The 13,769-nt window shown below is 39.9% G+C and overlaps 1 protein-coding gene across 1 annotated transcript in view; it reads left to right on the forward strand.

Annotated features, from left to right (window-relative positions):
• Positions 1 to 1,420: 1,420 nt before the first annotated feature.
• The window catches only part of LOC111147395 (Sp4 transcription factor), an 81,551-nt gene continuing 69,202 nt past the window's right edge, over positions 1,421 to 13,769 (forward strand). The window contains exons 1-2 of the mRNA XM_022503401.1: positions 1,421 to 1,546; positions 2,053 to 3,607. Of these exons, the coding sequence (XP_022359109.1) occupies positions 1,475 to 1,546; positions 2,053 to 3,607 (1,627 nt within the window). The 5' untranslated portion in view covers positions 1,421 to 1,474. The remainder of the gene's footprint in view (positions 1,547 to 2,052; positions 3,608 to 13,769) is intronic.

The raw sequence follows: 13,769 nt of genomic DNA on the forward strand, positions 1-13,769 counted from the left end.
CACTCGGCCCCGGCCACGCCCTGCCGCCACCGCCCCCTCGGGCAGCTTTCCGCTCCGCAGCCAGGCCTCGGTCGGGGGCGGGAGAGAAGGCGGTGCCTCGAAGGGGCCGTCGCGGCCGGCGGAAACTACAAGGGCCGAGAGGCTTTGCGGCAGCGAGCCGCCCCCTTTCTCCCACCACTCAGCGCGCGTCACCAGGGGCTCAGCCAATGGGGACCAAGCCAGGGAAAAAGGGCGCCCGGGTCCGGATGCGCCTCAGGAAAGCCATGCTCCCTGCGCAGGGGCAGCAGGCAGTTCACCAGGCGCGGCAAGTCGTCGGTGGTCCGCACGCCCCCTCATCCAACCCACTCGCTTCCCTTGAGCGACAGCCCTCCTTTTTTCTTTAGTCGCAATTCCGAGGGATGCTGGAGCAGGTTTTTGAGGGGAGGGCGCTGGGAAATGAGTAGGGGGCGGGATATCCTGAGACAACAAGTTTGGCTGTATGGAGGGCCTACCGGCAGCGAGCCGGAGCTAGAACGCCGAGAGAAGGAGCACCGGAGAATCCAAGGGAGGAAAAGAAAAGCGGCTGAAAGGATAACCCCGAGAAAGGGGGTGGAGAGGAGGCGGCCCCAGCGCCCCGGCCCCCGGCAGGTCGGCGGCCAATCCGCTGGGGGAAGGGGTGGAGAGTCGGCGGCTCCGGCGGAGAGAGGCCGAGGGGGGTGGGGAGTCGGCTGGGCTCGCACCGCCCTGGCCCCGCCCCCGGCCCGCGCCGCCGCCCGCGCCGCGCGCCGCCGCTGTCAATCAAGGGCGAGTCAGCCGGGCTCGGGCGGAGAGAGGAGCTGCTACGCCACAGCCCAGCGGCGGCCATTCGCGGAAAAAGAGGCAGAGCCTGTGCCAGCTACAGCCTCCTCCGAGCCACCGCGGGCGGGCGGGACCGGCCTCTCCTCCCGCCTCGCCCCCACCCCCACCCACCTCTATCCCTGTGTCTCCGTCTGAGGGTTTGTCCTGTTAATGCGGGATGAGCGGTACGTATTCTCCACCCCCCTCGGTCTCCTTCACCGCCTCCCTCCCTCCCTCCTTCCCCAGACCCTGCTCGGTTCTCCCCCCTCCCCCGGGGCCGCTGAGATGCTTTAAGGGGAGGAGGAGAGGAAGGGAGGGTATCAGGGGGTGGGAAGGAGGGTTGTGTTTTGTCTTAATGTCTGAGAGAGAACAACCTTCTGGGTGTTGCTCTGGAGCGGATGGGTCGGGTTTCAAACCACGTTTTGTGATATCCCCCTCCTCCCTTCCCTCCTTCTCCCCCACCCCCTGCCGGTGTGCGTGGATCGCGGGTTTATGGAGATTAATGTTTAGGGGGAGGGGGAGAGGAGGAGGGGGGGTAGACGAATAATAATAATCCTAATAACCTGTTGTCGTTGGCCGCGGGGGGGGGCGGTTTGTTGCAGATCAGAAGAAGGAGGAGGAGGAGGAGGCGGCGGCGGCAGCGGCAGCAGCAGCGGCGATGGCTACAGAAGGAGGGAAAACCTCTGAGCCAGAGAATAACAATAAAAAACCCAAAACCTCAGGCTCCCAGGTAAAAGCAAACATATAAAAAAAAAAAATTCATCACGAAACGTTAGGGGAGAGAGGGAGTTTTGTCCTTTAATTGCCCAGAACTGAAGAACAGAATACAAATGTTCATCCACTCAAAGCATCTTTCTGAGAGTGAGGAAGTTAAATTGTAAATTCATAAAGATTTCACATGTTTGAGGGATAACGTTGATTAAAATTACATCAGGAACTCAGACTAGTAGAAAAGGGTGTGTATTTTCCCAAGGGCATTTTGAATTTATGAGAATATACTTGAAGAAAGTTTGTTAGAAATTTCCTTTTATTTGAACTTTATATTACAGTATCTGCGTCCTTATTCTTGTCTTACTGCTTTTGTTACTATTTCTTTTTGATTTCTGTCACTTCCTAAGTTCTGAAACATAGAACTGTCAAAATAAATAAATAAAAAAATCCCCTTCCAACTACTAGTTCCACTAAATCCGCCCACTTTTTTTCCCCCCTCTCCTTTACCATCTCATTTTTGGGTAGGACTCTCAGCCCTCTCCTCTGGCTTTACTGGCAGCTACTTGCAGCAAAATAGGGACTCCTGGTGAAAATCAAGCAACTGGACAACAACAAATAATTATAGATCCAAGCCAAGGATTGGTGCAACTTCAAAATCAACCACAACAGCTAGAACTGGTAACAACACAACTTGCTGGAAACACTTGGCAACTTGTTGCCTCCACTCCTCCTGCTTCAAAGGAAAATAACGTTTCTCAACCAGCTTCTAGTTCATCTAGTTCTTCCAGCAGTAATAACGGGAGTGCATCTCCTACAAAAACTAAATCAGGTAATTCTTCCACCCCTGGTCAATTTCAAGTCATACAAGTACAAAATCCAAGCGGTAGTGTGCAGTACCAAGTGATTCCACAACTTCAGACTGTGGAAGGCCAGCAAATTCAAATCAATCCAACGAGTAGTTCATCTCTACAGGATTTGCAGGGTCAAATTCAGCTCATTTCTGCAGGTAATAATCAAGCTATACTCACAGCTGCTAACAGGACAGCTTCTGGGAATATTCTTGCTCAAAACCTGGCAAATCAGACCGTTCCAGTCCAAATTAGACCTGGTGTTTCAATACCACTGCAATTACAGACCCTTCCTGGTACTCAGGCTCAAGTTGTAACAACCCTACCAATTAACATTGGAGGCGTGACGTTAGCTTTGCCAGTGATAAACAACGTGACTGCTGGAGGAGGGACTGGACAGGTTGGCCAGCCTGCTACTACTACTGATAGTGGGACTTCCAATGGGAATCAGTTAGTTTCCACACCCACCACCACCACTGCTTCTGCCAGTACTATGCCAGAATCTCCCTCCTCCTCCACTACCTGCACAACCACTGCTTCAACATCTCTGACGAGCAGTGACACGTTAGTAAGCTCAGCAGACACGGGCCAGTATGCAAGCACATCAGCCAGTAGTTCTGAACGCACCATTGAAGAATCTCAAACACCTGCTGCTACTGAGTCTGAAGCACAGAGCTCCAGTCAGCTTCAGTCTAATGGAATACAGAATACACAGGATCAATCAAATTCTCTTCAGCAGGTGCAAATTGTAGGCCAGCCTATCTTACAGCAGATCCAGATCCAACAGCCTCAGCAGCAGATCATTCAGACTATTCCACCGCAGTCATTTCAACTTCAGTCAGGGCAGACAATTCAGACCATCCAGCAGCAGCCTTTGCAGAATGTTCAACTTCAAGCAGTAAATCCGACTCAGGTGCTTATCAGGGCTCCAACTTTAACACCTTCAGGGCAAATCAGTTGGCAAACTGTACAGGTTCAGAATATTCAGAGTCTTTCAAATTTGCAAGTTCAGAATGCTGGGTTATCCCAACAATTAACCATCACCCCAGTGTCTTCAAGTGGTGGCACAACTCTTGCTCAGATTGCTCCTGTGGCTGTTGCTGGTGCCCCAATAACTTTGAATACTGCCCAGCTTGCATCAGTGCCTAACCTTCAGACAGTGAGTGTTGCCAACCTGGGTGCTGCAGGTGTTCAAGTGCAAGGAGTTCCAGTTACAATCACTAGTGTTGCAGGTAAGTTACTGCTGTCTTTTCTCTATAACATTCTTTCGTGCAGTTTTTAATAACAATTAGTTAAACTGGTTTTCTTTGCTAACTCTTAGGTTTGATATAGATCTCCGAAGTAAACATTATAAGAAATCGAAAATCACTGGAATGTTAATTGCCATAACTTTTGCCATCAGTGTGACCCATTCACATCTGTACGTTTTAATACTAGGTTTTATGTGTGAAATTTGCTAGACACTTTTTTATAAATTTATTCTTCCATGGATCAAAACTTCCTAGAGTCATAATTGTCTTGTATAATTTAGAGATGGTATTTGAATACACTTGAACTCTTCAGAAAGAACTCTAATAAAAATGACGTTTATATCTTCTTCAAAGGAAAGTAGGTTTAAAGCTGAATTAGTATACAGTTGTAAATCTGTTGAAGTTTTAATTCTACTTGGTAAAAAGGCTAACTTTTTCTTAAATTGGAAGTTCTGCTTCAGTATCTTGTTGCTCATACTTTTGGGTTTTATTATACAGTGTTGTTTAAAAGTAGATGTTGATGCAGTTTTGAGATACAATTGTTAAGTTACAAATTGATTAATTTTTATGACTGCTTTTCTGCTAAAACCAGGATTTTCCCAGGATTTTTTAATAAATAATTATTCACTTATAAAATTATACTTAAATCTTATGGTTGTTATATTATTTATCGGTATTTTTAGTGTGAAGCTGTTGAAAGCAATTAAAAATGAAAGTAGTAGAATGTGGCTAATTCGAATTAATTGTAGTAAGGTCATTTAAAAAACCAATTATAAAGGAGTTATTTGTTATGCATATGAAGTCATTTCTGAAGTATTTGGAAAAGTAGTCTTACTAAGTATTTTAAATTTTCTTGATTTGTCTTATTTTACCTAATAATACCTTTTGTTTTCAGTAATTAAACATTTTTTTACTGATTTTGATTCGGTGAAAACCTAGCTGTGGTTTTAGCGCCTTTGATACTGTCAGATATGTTTAATCAAATATTTTTATTTTGATAATCTGAAATGAATAAGCATATCATTTTTAATGACCTTTCTTGAAACAAGTTTCAGAAAAATTATGCAAGGGCTTTTGGTTTGTAGTTAATACCTAAAGTAGATGTATATATTTATAATTGGATGTTGCCAGATAGAGTTCTCTGATAATGAAGAGCAGAGATTATGTGTTTTATTTAGATTCTCATTGCCTCTAAACTAGATCTATCCAGTAGACTTTTCTGTGATGTTGAAGTGTTGTATATCTTATCCAGTGTGTTAGCCACTAGCCACGTGCAGCTACTGAGCATTTAAAATGTGGCTCCTGGAACTGAGGAACTGACTTTTAAATTTATTTAATTTTAATTTAAATAGCCACATGTGATTAGTGGTTTCTGTATTGATAAAACAGTAACCTAATCAGAGTATTTTGTGTGTGGTACTTTTCCCCCTAAAGCTATTGCAGCACAATTTTATAAGTATTTCTCTGGATTGCAATCCATAGCTTGTTTTGTTCATTATCTTTTCCTAGAAATTGACAATATATTAAGTATTAATGAAAAATGTCTGTTTTTGTTTGGTTGGATGACAGTTTGCATTACCAAAAGTTATTTCACTTATATTTTGATTTGCTCTTTAAGCATTTGTGAATTATGATTAAGAGAATTGAATAATTTGTAATTTAGGTTAGGAATAGTTAATTTTTCTGTGCTGTAGTTGGTATCAGTTACAACCCAGAGTTTCCCCCCTTAACCATTGTGAGGGTAAGTCATTGATAGGAATGTGGTTTTCTGACTACCTAACTCAGATTTACTTGAATGATGCATTGTTAGGAAGGCAGGATCCACTTTCTGGACCTGTAACTTTTGGGGGTATGGTCAAGGAATTTGCTTTTCAGACAAACTTTCCAGGTCATTCTAAATCTCACTGAAATTTGAGAACCAAGGATCTGGACATCAGTAGTGAACCATAAAGCAAAATATGGCAGCAGATGGGTGTTGGAGCTAGTTCATGTGTGCCTCATAGAATGGATTTTTGATGGCAAAGAGAGCTTAAGAGTTATTATTTCACAAGCATATATTGACTAGCCACATGCTGCGCACTCCCAATAGGTATGTTTAGTCTTAATTTTCAGAGCTAATACATTTATATTTTTTTAATTTAAGGAGGTTAAATTATTTGGGTGTTACTGAGGTATATCAGGAGATTTAAACTTTACCTAGTTGGATTTTTTTTTTCTCCTGAAACCAAAGATTTTAAATTTCGTTGATGTTAAAGAGTTTATGTTCTAATAGGTATGCTCAGTCATTTTAAGAAGATAGCCATGTTATAAAGACCAGAATTGTACTAACTTCTACAAGTCAGTGCAATTAATCTGGTCCTAGTTGCTCATAGATTTTTACCTTACTGTTTAGTATAGTAGGTGTTTGACAAATGTTTGCTGAATAAGGTGTAGAAGGTGATGGAGAAGATAGCAGTTTGGAATTGGGAGCAGTGCCCTTGGAGTGGTTTTAATGAAGCTGATGAAATGGCTCTATTTTCATTAATTTCTTTTGGCTTCAAGTTTTTCAGACATTAAGAGTGGGATACCAGGTACTTTACTCTCTCTAGAAGAGGGAGAATGAGCAATAAATGTCCATATATCCCTTTTATAAATGAGCCCTGGAAGTTCTGATCTTTTACTTTATGTCCCCAACTTTTGGTACTTTTTGATTATTTTATGTGTCTATTCCTTTCCCCTAAATGATATTATTTAATTTTGTTTAATGGAAGATTTTTGCTTTAAATAGTTACGACAACCATTAACCAGACTTGAAAAAAAAAAATTATTAATAGCTGACTTTAAGAGAATGTAATGACTAGCTCAATAACAGTGGGCTGTAAGTTATGCATCCTCATGTCACTCTTCAAGAGATATGGGAAGGGTCTAGATGATACGGACAGGAAAAAAAATTTTATATGATAATCAAATGAAACCAGTTCTTGAAGCTAAGGAGCTTCATACTTGATTTTATGAAATGAGAATGTTAGTGACAACCTAGGGGGAGTCTCTTTCCTTGATAATGAATTCCACATAATGTGTTTCTGTGATTTGGTCTCCTCTCAGAATTCTGACTTCCAGGCTGAGTATCTAGCAGTTAATTAGTTGGAATTGTAGTAGGAACTAAATACATGTTCCCCCTACATACTTAGGGTTTATTCCTTACTGGGATTGAGTTTGACTATGACTGAAGGAAAAGCAGAATTCCCTTTTTAAGGACAAAGGTAACATCGTACTGCTGGTTTAAGAACATCCTTTGTTTTAATTGATGTTTAATTAAGAACATCCTTTGTTTTAATTGCTCTAAAAGAACTACCTGTTTGCACAGTGTACTCAGGTAGCTAAGGAGCCCTAAATAAAATGAATTTAAGGAGTTATATCTCCTTAGTTAAAGAATTAGAACATGTAGGGACCATTGATACCTAAATCTGTAATTAACTTGCATTGACTGAGGATTTGATTTGGTTTTGGCTTTAATTGTCATCTGTCGTAACAGATCATGTTTTTGGTTGATGGCTGGATATTTCTTTCTTTTTTTTTTTCATTTCAGTGGCAATTCACATTTTTAGGCTAATTCCTACGCAGAGGAAGTTCAAACTCAAATATGTTGCTGGCCCTTCACGAACTTGACTAACCTTCATTTTGGGGGGATTTAAAGTATGAAACCTGAGGGGGCGCCTGGGTGGCTCAGTGGGTTAAAGCCTCTGCCTTCGGCTCAGGTCATGATCCCAGAGTCCTGGGATCGAGCCCCGCGTCGGGTTCTCTGCTCAGCAGGGAGCCTGTCTCACCCTCTCTGTGCCTGCCTCTCTGCCTACTTGTGATTTCTGTCTGTCAAATAAATAAATAAAATCTTAAAAAAAAAAAAAAAAAGTATGAAACCTGGGGATGTAGCACAATCAGGAAAGGAAAGCCAATTCTTCATAATTAGGGAAAATGGGGGCCAAAGAAAATAATTGACATTTGTTTTTAATTTAGAAACCTAACAATTTAGTAGAATCAACTTCTTACACCAGACTTTTTTACAGAGCTACTAAAAGTAGAAATTGGCCAGAATTTTAGTACTAATATGATTTTTCTTAGCTACATATGTTAATTTGGGTTTTCTTAGTAGGCATCTTAAAATAACATACATGTGTTGTACATATATACAGGTACATAAACATATACGTGTGTTTGTGTTTGTAACGATACAAATACCTCCTGTGTTTGGTTGTTATTTCTGTTTTAAAAAAAGTCAGGTGTGCTCTTGTAATTTTATTTCTTTAAAATCTTATAGTACTGTTTGTTATATATGGAATTTGTTATGGAGAACTTATATCTTGTACCCTAAGTAATTTAGATTCTGAATTAACAAGTTGGTTTTACCCATTAGATGATGTATGGCACGACCTTTAACATTTGTTGATGATGACATAACAATATCATTACCAATTTTTAAATTTTTCACGGAAGATGAAAACATATCCATTGTAAAGCCACATTAATTTTTAGAAGGGCATCTTTGAGAAGGATTTCAGGATAGAGGTGCAAAGGAAAATAAGAGTTTTAATTATGTTTTTTGAATCTGAATCAGGGAACAATATAATAAGTAATACTTAAGGATATTGGAGCGGACATAAAAGCAAGTTGAAGAGGAAAAAGAAGGAAGCTTGATTAAGAAGGAAGATGGGGGGAAAGAAAAGGAAGATGGGGGAAAGCGCTGTACATTCTTTTGTACATTCTTAAATAACATAGATTTACAGGGTGATAGAATTTTAGTTTGAAAGGATCTTTGGGGTTACTGCTCACCAGTTGTAGCCTTTTGGTATCGCTGCTAAAGTCTCTTTATAAAGGAATTTTGTATTTTATTTTTCTCTTATTAAGTGAGAGCAGAAATACGGATCAGAGGTTCTACAGCACTACATGAAGTACTTGGGGATGACATAGTAATAATTGAGGGGGGATGGATGGGCTCTTCTGCACTCTTAGTTTTAAGATTGGCTGTTCATAATGCCTATCAGTTTGCTACCTAATGAATGAGCAGATTGTGGCAAAGGGAAACCTGTTGAACCACAGATTGTTTATGTATGTATGTGGTGAGATAAGAACTTAATGAAATTGTAGTTAACTAATGTAATTTAAAGATAATTGAGTGTCTCTTCCCCTCCCTCATTCCTTAATGGTATTTTAGAAATGAAGAAACTGAAGCCCAGAAAAGTTCAATTTCTTGTACTTTTTGGCACAGTGAGGACTAGAATCTTGACTGCTGCTCCAGTTATCTTTCTGTTATATTGCTGGCTTTGTTAACCAGTCTTTTGCTAGTAAATGAGTAAATGTAGTTGAAGTTTAGGGACCAGAGAGTATCTTGACTTTGTCTTTTCCAGATGGACTGTGTCTATTGTCACTGGATATTCAGCTTTAGTAATTTGAATATAGTATTGGTAAAGGCACAATCCTCTAGGTCTACTTGTTACTGAACTTAATGGTGGAATCTTAGTGGTATTGTTTCGTCCTTTCTTTGAAAGAGCAAATTCAGAACTAATGAGATTAGTAAATTCTATATGTAGGTAAGCACATCCTCAGGCTCTCCAGATACTGAATCTTGTCCCAAACTATATTTGGAAATGGCTTTTTTTTAAAACAAGACTTGTGGAGGAAGAAAACAAACATTTATTATTTACCTTAGAGTGTGTTAGGTGCTAAGATAGGTATTTTATATTATCTCATTAAAACCCACAATATCTTTGTAAGATGGTCTTACTGTGCCTATTTTACAGATAGCCTCATGAGCTTTAATTTCTTTGAGAAAATTTGCCCTCCAGTAAGTGGTAGAACCATGATTTAAAGTCATCTGTGATCCTGAGGTTTTTGTTCAGGAGACATAAGGTAGAAGGATGAGTTCATAGGTAAAGGCTATTTTTTATCCTTTTGTGTCTGATATGTCCTTATATCCCATAAAGGTTGGAAATAGAAATGTTGACTATGTAGTTAAAGTTTGTTCTAGTCCTAACATTCTGTGGCACTGACAGACAATTACGACTAAAAGTAGTTAAATGGTGAATAGAAACTGTTGTGGCTGCATGGAGAGCTCTGTGTTAGACTCACATTTTAAAATACTATACGTGGAAGGTAGAAGGAAGGACATAGGATTAAGAATGAAAACAAAGAGCAGCTTGACATTTTAAGAATAATGTCAGGAAAGCAGAAACTATAATAAAGTAGGTTTTTAAAATAAGTAAGGTTTCAGATCACAGCAAAAGACACTGCTTCAGCAAAATGGTGCAATATGAAGAAAAGACGGAGATGCTCCACTGTGCTTCTGTTAACCAGTAAGGAAAATGCACTTCCAGCTGAAATGACTAGACTTGTAACTCACTGAGATTATTTGCCCAAGGTAAGTAAGGAGGTAAGGGACATTTAGTTGCTTTTTGGATGTCAGAATGATCCAGATAGATGACATCCTTGGGTCAGAAGGAACTTTCAAATTCAGTTTCAGGCTGGTATACATAACTTAAAAGTTATGCAGCATGGAAAAATTGAGCATGAATTAAATACCTCACTTTTTGAAAACAATCTGTATTGCAGGCAGATGAATTTGATAACATCTTTAACAAAGTCCCTGAGTGGATTATCCAGTAGTTGGCTTCTGAGCATTTAAAAAAGATTTCAGGGATCACTGGGAACCCTTATAGGTTCACTAAGAAAGTATGTTTATGTATTCTTCCTCTAGGGTGTCCAGAGGTGTATAGAAAAGAAAAAATGGCGCCACAATGTATTTTGATTCCAGTGTTGATAGTTATGATTTCCTTAAAGGCTCATTCATACCTGGTTGCTCAATTACGTGAAAAATGACTGTCTACTTTAGTAGAAGTCATTGGTATTGCATAAGGTTCTATCCTTGATACAGTCCTGTTGAATATTTTTTACAAATACTATAGTGAAAATGGCCTATTTAATGAATTTAAAGATGAGGCAAAGCTGGGAGACTTTGCTAATAATTATGATGGGGATAGACTTGAGATTTGAAGTGATCCTAATACTCTGGAATGCTGGGTCAGAATTAGCAAGATAAGTACAATAGATCCTCTGTTTAAAGGGGTAGGGAAAATCGTATACCCACAAGATGAAAAACCTCGGTTGGCCGCAGGACATGTGAAGGTGATTTAGGATTTATTGGCTTAATATGAACTAAGTAGAGTAAAGCTCCTCCTTTACTTTGTGTTTGTGAGACCATTTCTGCAATATTGTGTTCATTGCTAGGTGTGGCACATTTTAAGTGAGACACTGACAAACTGGCAGACATATCAAGAGGGATTCCTGGAATGCAGAGTGTGGAAAACATTTCATTAGCAATAACGTAAGAGTGAGGGGTTTAATTGTTAAAACAAGAGAAAGTGTGACCACTGTCTGCCTTTTTTTTTTAATCTGTTTTGCTTGGCCTGGGAAACCAATAGAATATATTACACACAGGGACTAGTGCTGTAAAATAATGAAAGGGTTTGTTTCAGAGAGTAGTGCTTTTCCTGTTTTAGAGGCTGGATGTCCATCTATCAGAGAGACTGCAGAATATAGAAGAATTTCTTGTATAGAAAGTTTGATTAGGTAAACTGTAAGTCTCCTAATCTGAAATTGAAGATTCTGTGAATATTTGATTATATGGTCCTATTCTGGGTATTTCCATCCAGCATATGGTGAGAGGTCTCTGTCTTAGTTAAACTTACATGACTGCCCAAATATTTAGGGATTGGGGATGGTGTTAAGGGGCACATTTACAATTTTTCTTACTATAGAGGGAGTATAATTAAGGTGAATCCTATTAAATAATAAGTATAATTTAATTCACAAGAGTAGATTTCTGTTCTTCACTGTTTGTTAGACTTAATTGCATTCTTAGATGCTATTTTTCTGTTACTTGCACTTTTATTTGGTGATGCCAGAGTATTAGTATTTTTAAACATACTTTTCATTGTCCAACATTGATTTGTGATTAAGATATTTTATCTCAGTAGGTCTTGTAACCCTGTTATGTTTCTGATACTGTCAGTTTAGTATGAACGATGTGATTACTTTTTCTTTAGTGAAATTGGAGAGCATTTGGAAAATCTAGGATCCTTAACAGCGTTCAAACTCTGGAAGCACTCACAGCTTCGAATTTGTTAATTTACCCTATGAAGTGAACAGATCCAATATCTCTTACTTTTTCGCCCAGAATATCCAGGACGTAGGTGTTTCTTCCATCCAAGTACTAACCAGGCCCGACTCTGCTTAGCTTCCGAGATCAGACGAGATCAGGCGCGTTCAGGGTGGTATGGCCATAGACTACATAGGTGTTTCTTAAAAAATTATTCAGAAAATACTAAACCCATCAGGCAAGATCACTGTGTGTTGAAGTATTTTCATATCAAAATAAAATCACAGCATTCTACAATCCATTGCTAAAATAAAAAGGAGAAAGGCTTAAAAACAGTCATTTGAGACTTGAGACCTGTTTAAATAGAAAACGTATTTAACTGAGATGTATGGAGGTTCTCCTTTCCTTAGGTATGGTAATAAAGTTAGTAGGGATTATCTGTTTTATCGGAGAGGTGTGGTTCAAGTAGTAGGTTTATTCCTACTGCAGGCATCTGTACTGAGAGGCTTCCTAGAGGACGGGTATTTTGTGATAGTTAGGTGTGGCTGAAAGGAAACAGGAGAGGCAGAGGAAAAAGAAAGTTTATTATACTCACATGTGCTAGAGAGACTGTCACTGTACACTGAGAGGGGATCGCATCAGAGGGAGTGCCAAGGGAGCTGGCTCAGCTAAGCAGGTGGGGAGCAGAGAGGGAGGACCCATGGGCATATGCTTTTTTGAGTGGGGGGGAGGTCAGGATGGAGTACACAAGAAAAGGCATGAGGGGATTTCATTTAAATGTTACAGGGTCACAGGGGAAGGTAAGAAGGGAAACCATGCCACAGGAGGCCCCCTTCCCATGCTGGTGCACGTGATTGCCTGGGCTGGGTGCTTGTAGCTTGCTTGAGAAGATGTAAATGCTGCAGTAAAACACTTTAAGATTTATAGTACAACAGGACTAGGACTTAGAACGCCTACATTTTTGCTCAGGTGCTGCTCCCCGTAAGCTTATCCATCCTGGGCAAACATGTTAAAATTGGAGTTTTGCCCTTTTCTCATTTGTAAATTAGTGGTACTAATTCCCTTTTTACCTCATAGAGTTGCAAAGATCATTTGACATAATATGTACAAAAAAGGTTTGAATATTCTAAAGAAAATTGTACAGTTGACCCTTGAGCAGTGTGGAGATTAAGGGTGATGACCATCACATAGTTGAAAATTAGCATGTAACTTTTGACTCCCCCCAAACTTAACTACTAATAGCCTATTGTTGCCTGGAAGCCTTAGCTATAACATACAGAGTCACTTAACACTGTTTTTTATGTTGTATGCATTATGTATACTGTATTCTTAAAGTAAAGAGAAAAGTAAACAAAGAAAATTCTTAAAAAAGAAAAAATCATAAGGAAGAGAAAATACAATGGGAGAATGAGTAGTTTTAGATGTGGATATTAGCTTGAGTTAAATATCAGACACAAAAGAGAAGGTTGTATAAATGGACTATCAGAAACCTTTGAAGTTCAGCTAAGGATGGAGAGAAGTGTATCTACAGGTGAAAAAATGTGATTCATTGTAGAAGAGCTAAGTGCTGCATGCTCTGTGTTAGACTCTGAAAGTACTCGTCTTAAAAAGGTGGTGGTGGGGAGGTGGGGGTTACATGTGTGAAACAATTACAGAGCAGCTACAATTGCATGTGAAAGTTTACACTTAAATACTGGGCTTTGAGATATGGAAAACAAGTTACGAGAATTCTGAGACAGCTGAGATCAGTGGATTGGAGTGTGTAACAAGGAAGGTTTTCTGTGGTGAAGACTTGAAACATGCCTTGAAAATTGTTGTGGAAAGTGGACATTTGAGACTGACTACTGAGAGGTGAAGAGAGAGGATGTCTTGAGCCAAGCACCTGAACTTGAAATAAAAAGCATGAAGTCCTCAGGTGGAAGCAGGTAGCTAATACAGCAAGTGGCGTTCTCTCATCTGTGCTCCTAGTGTAGGTCTCACAGAGTAGCTCAGAGTACCCCAAGTGAGGAGCCTGCT

Source organism: Enhydra lutris, unplaced genomic scaffold, assembly GCF_002288905.1.
Source record: "Enhydra lutris kenyoni isolate GAN:26980312 unplaced genomic scaffold, ASM228890v2 scaffoldscaffold16, whole genome shotgun sequence".
Classification (NCBI taxonomy): domain Eukaryota; kingdom Metazoa; phylum Chordata; class Mammalia; order Carnivora; family Mustelidae; genus Enhydra; species Enhydra lutris.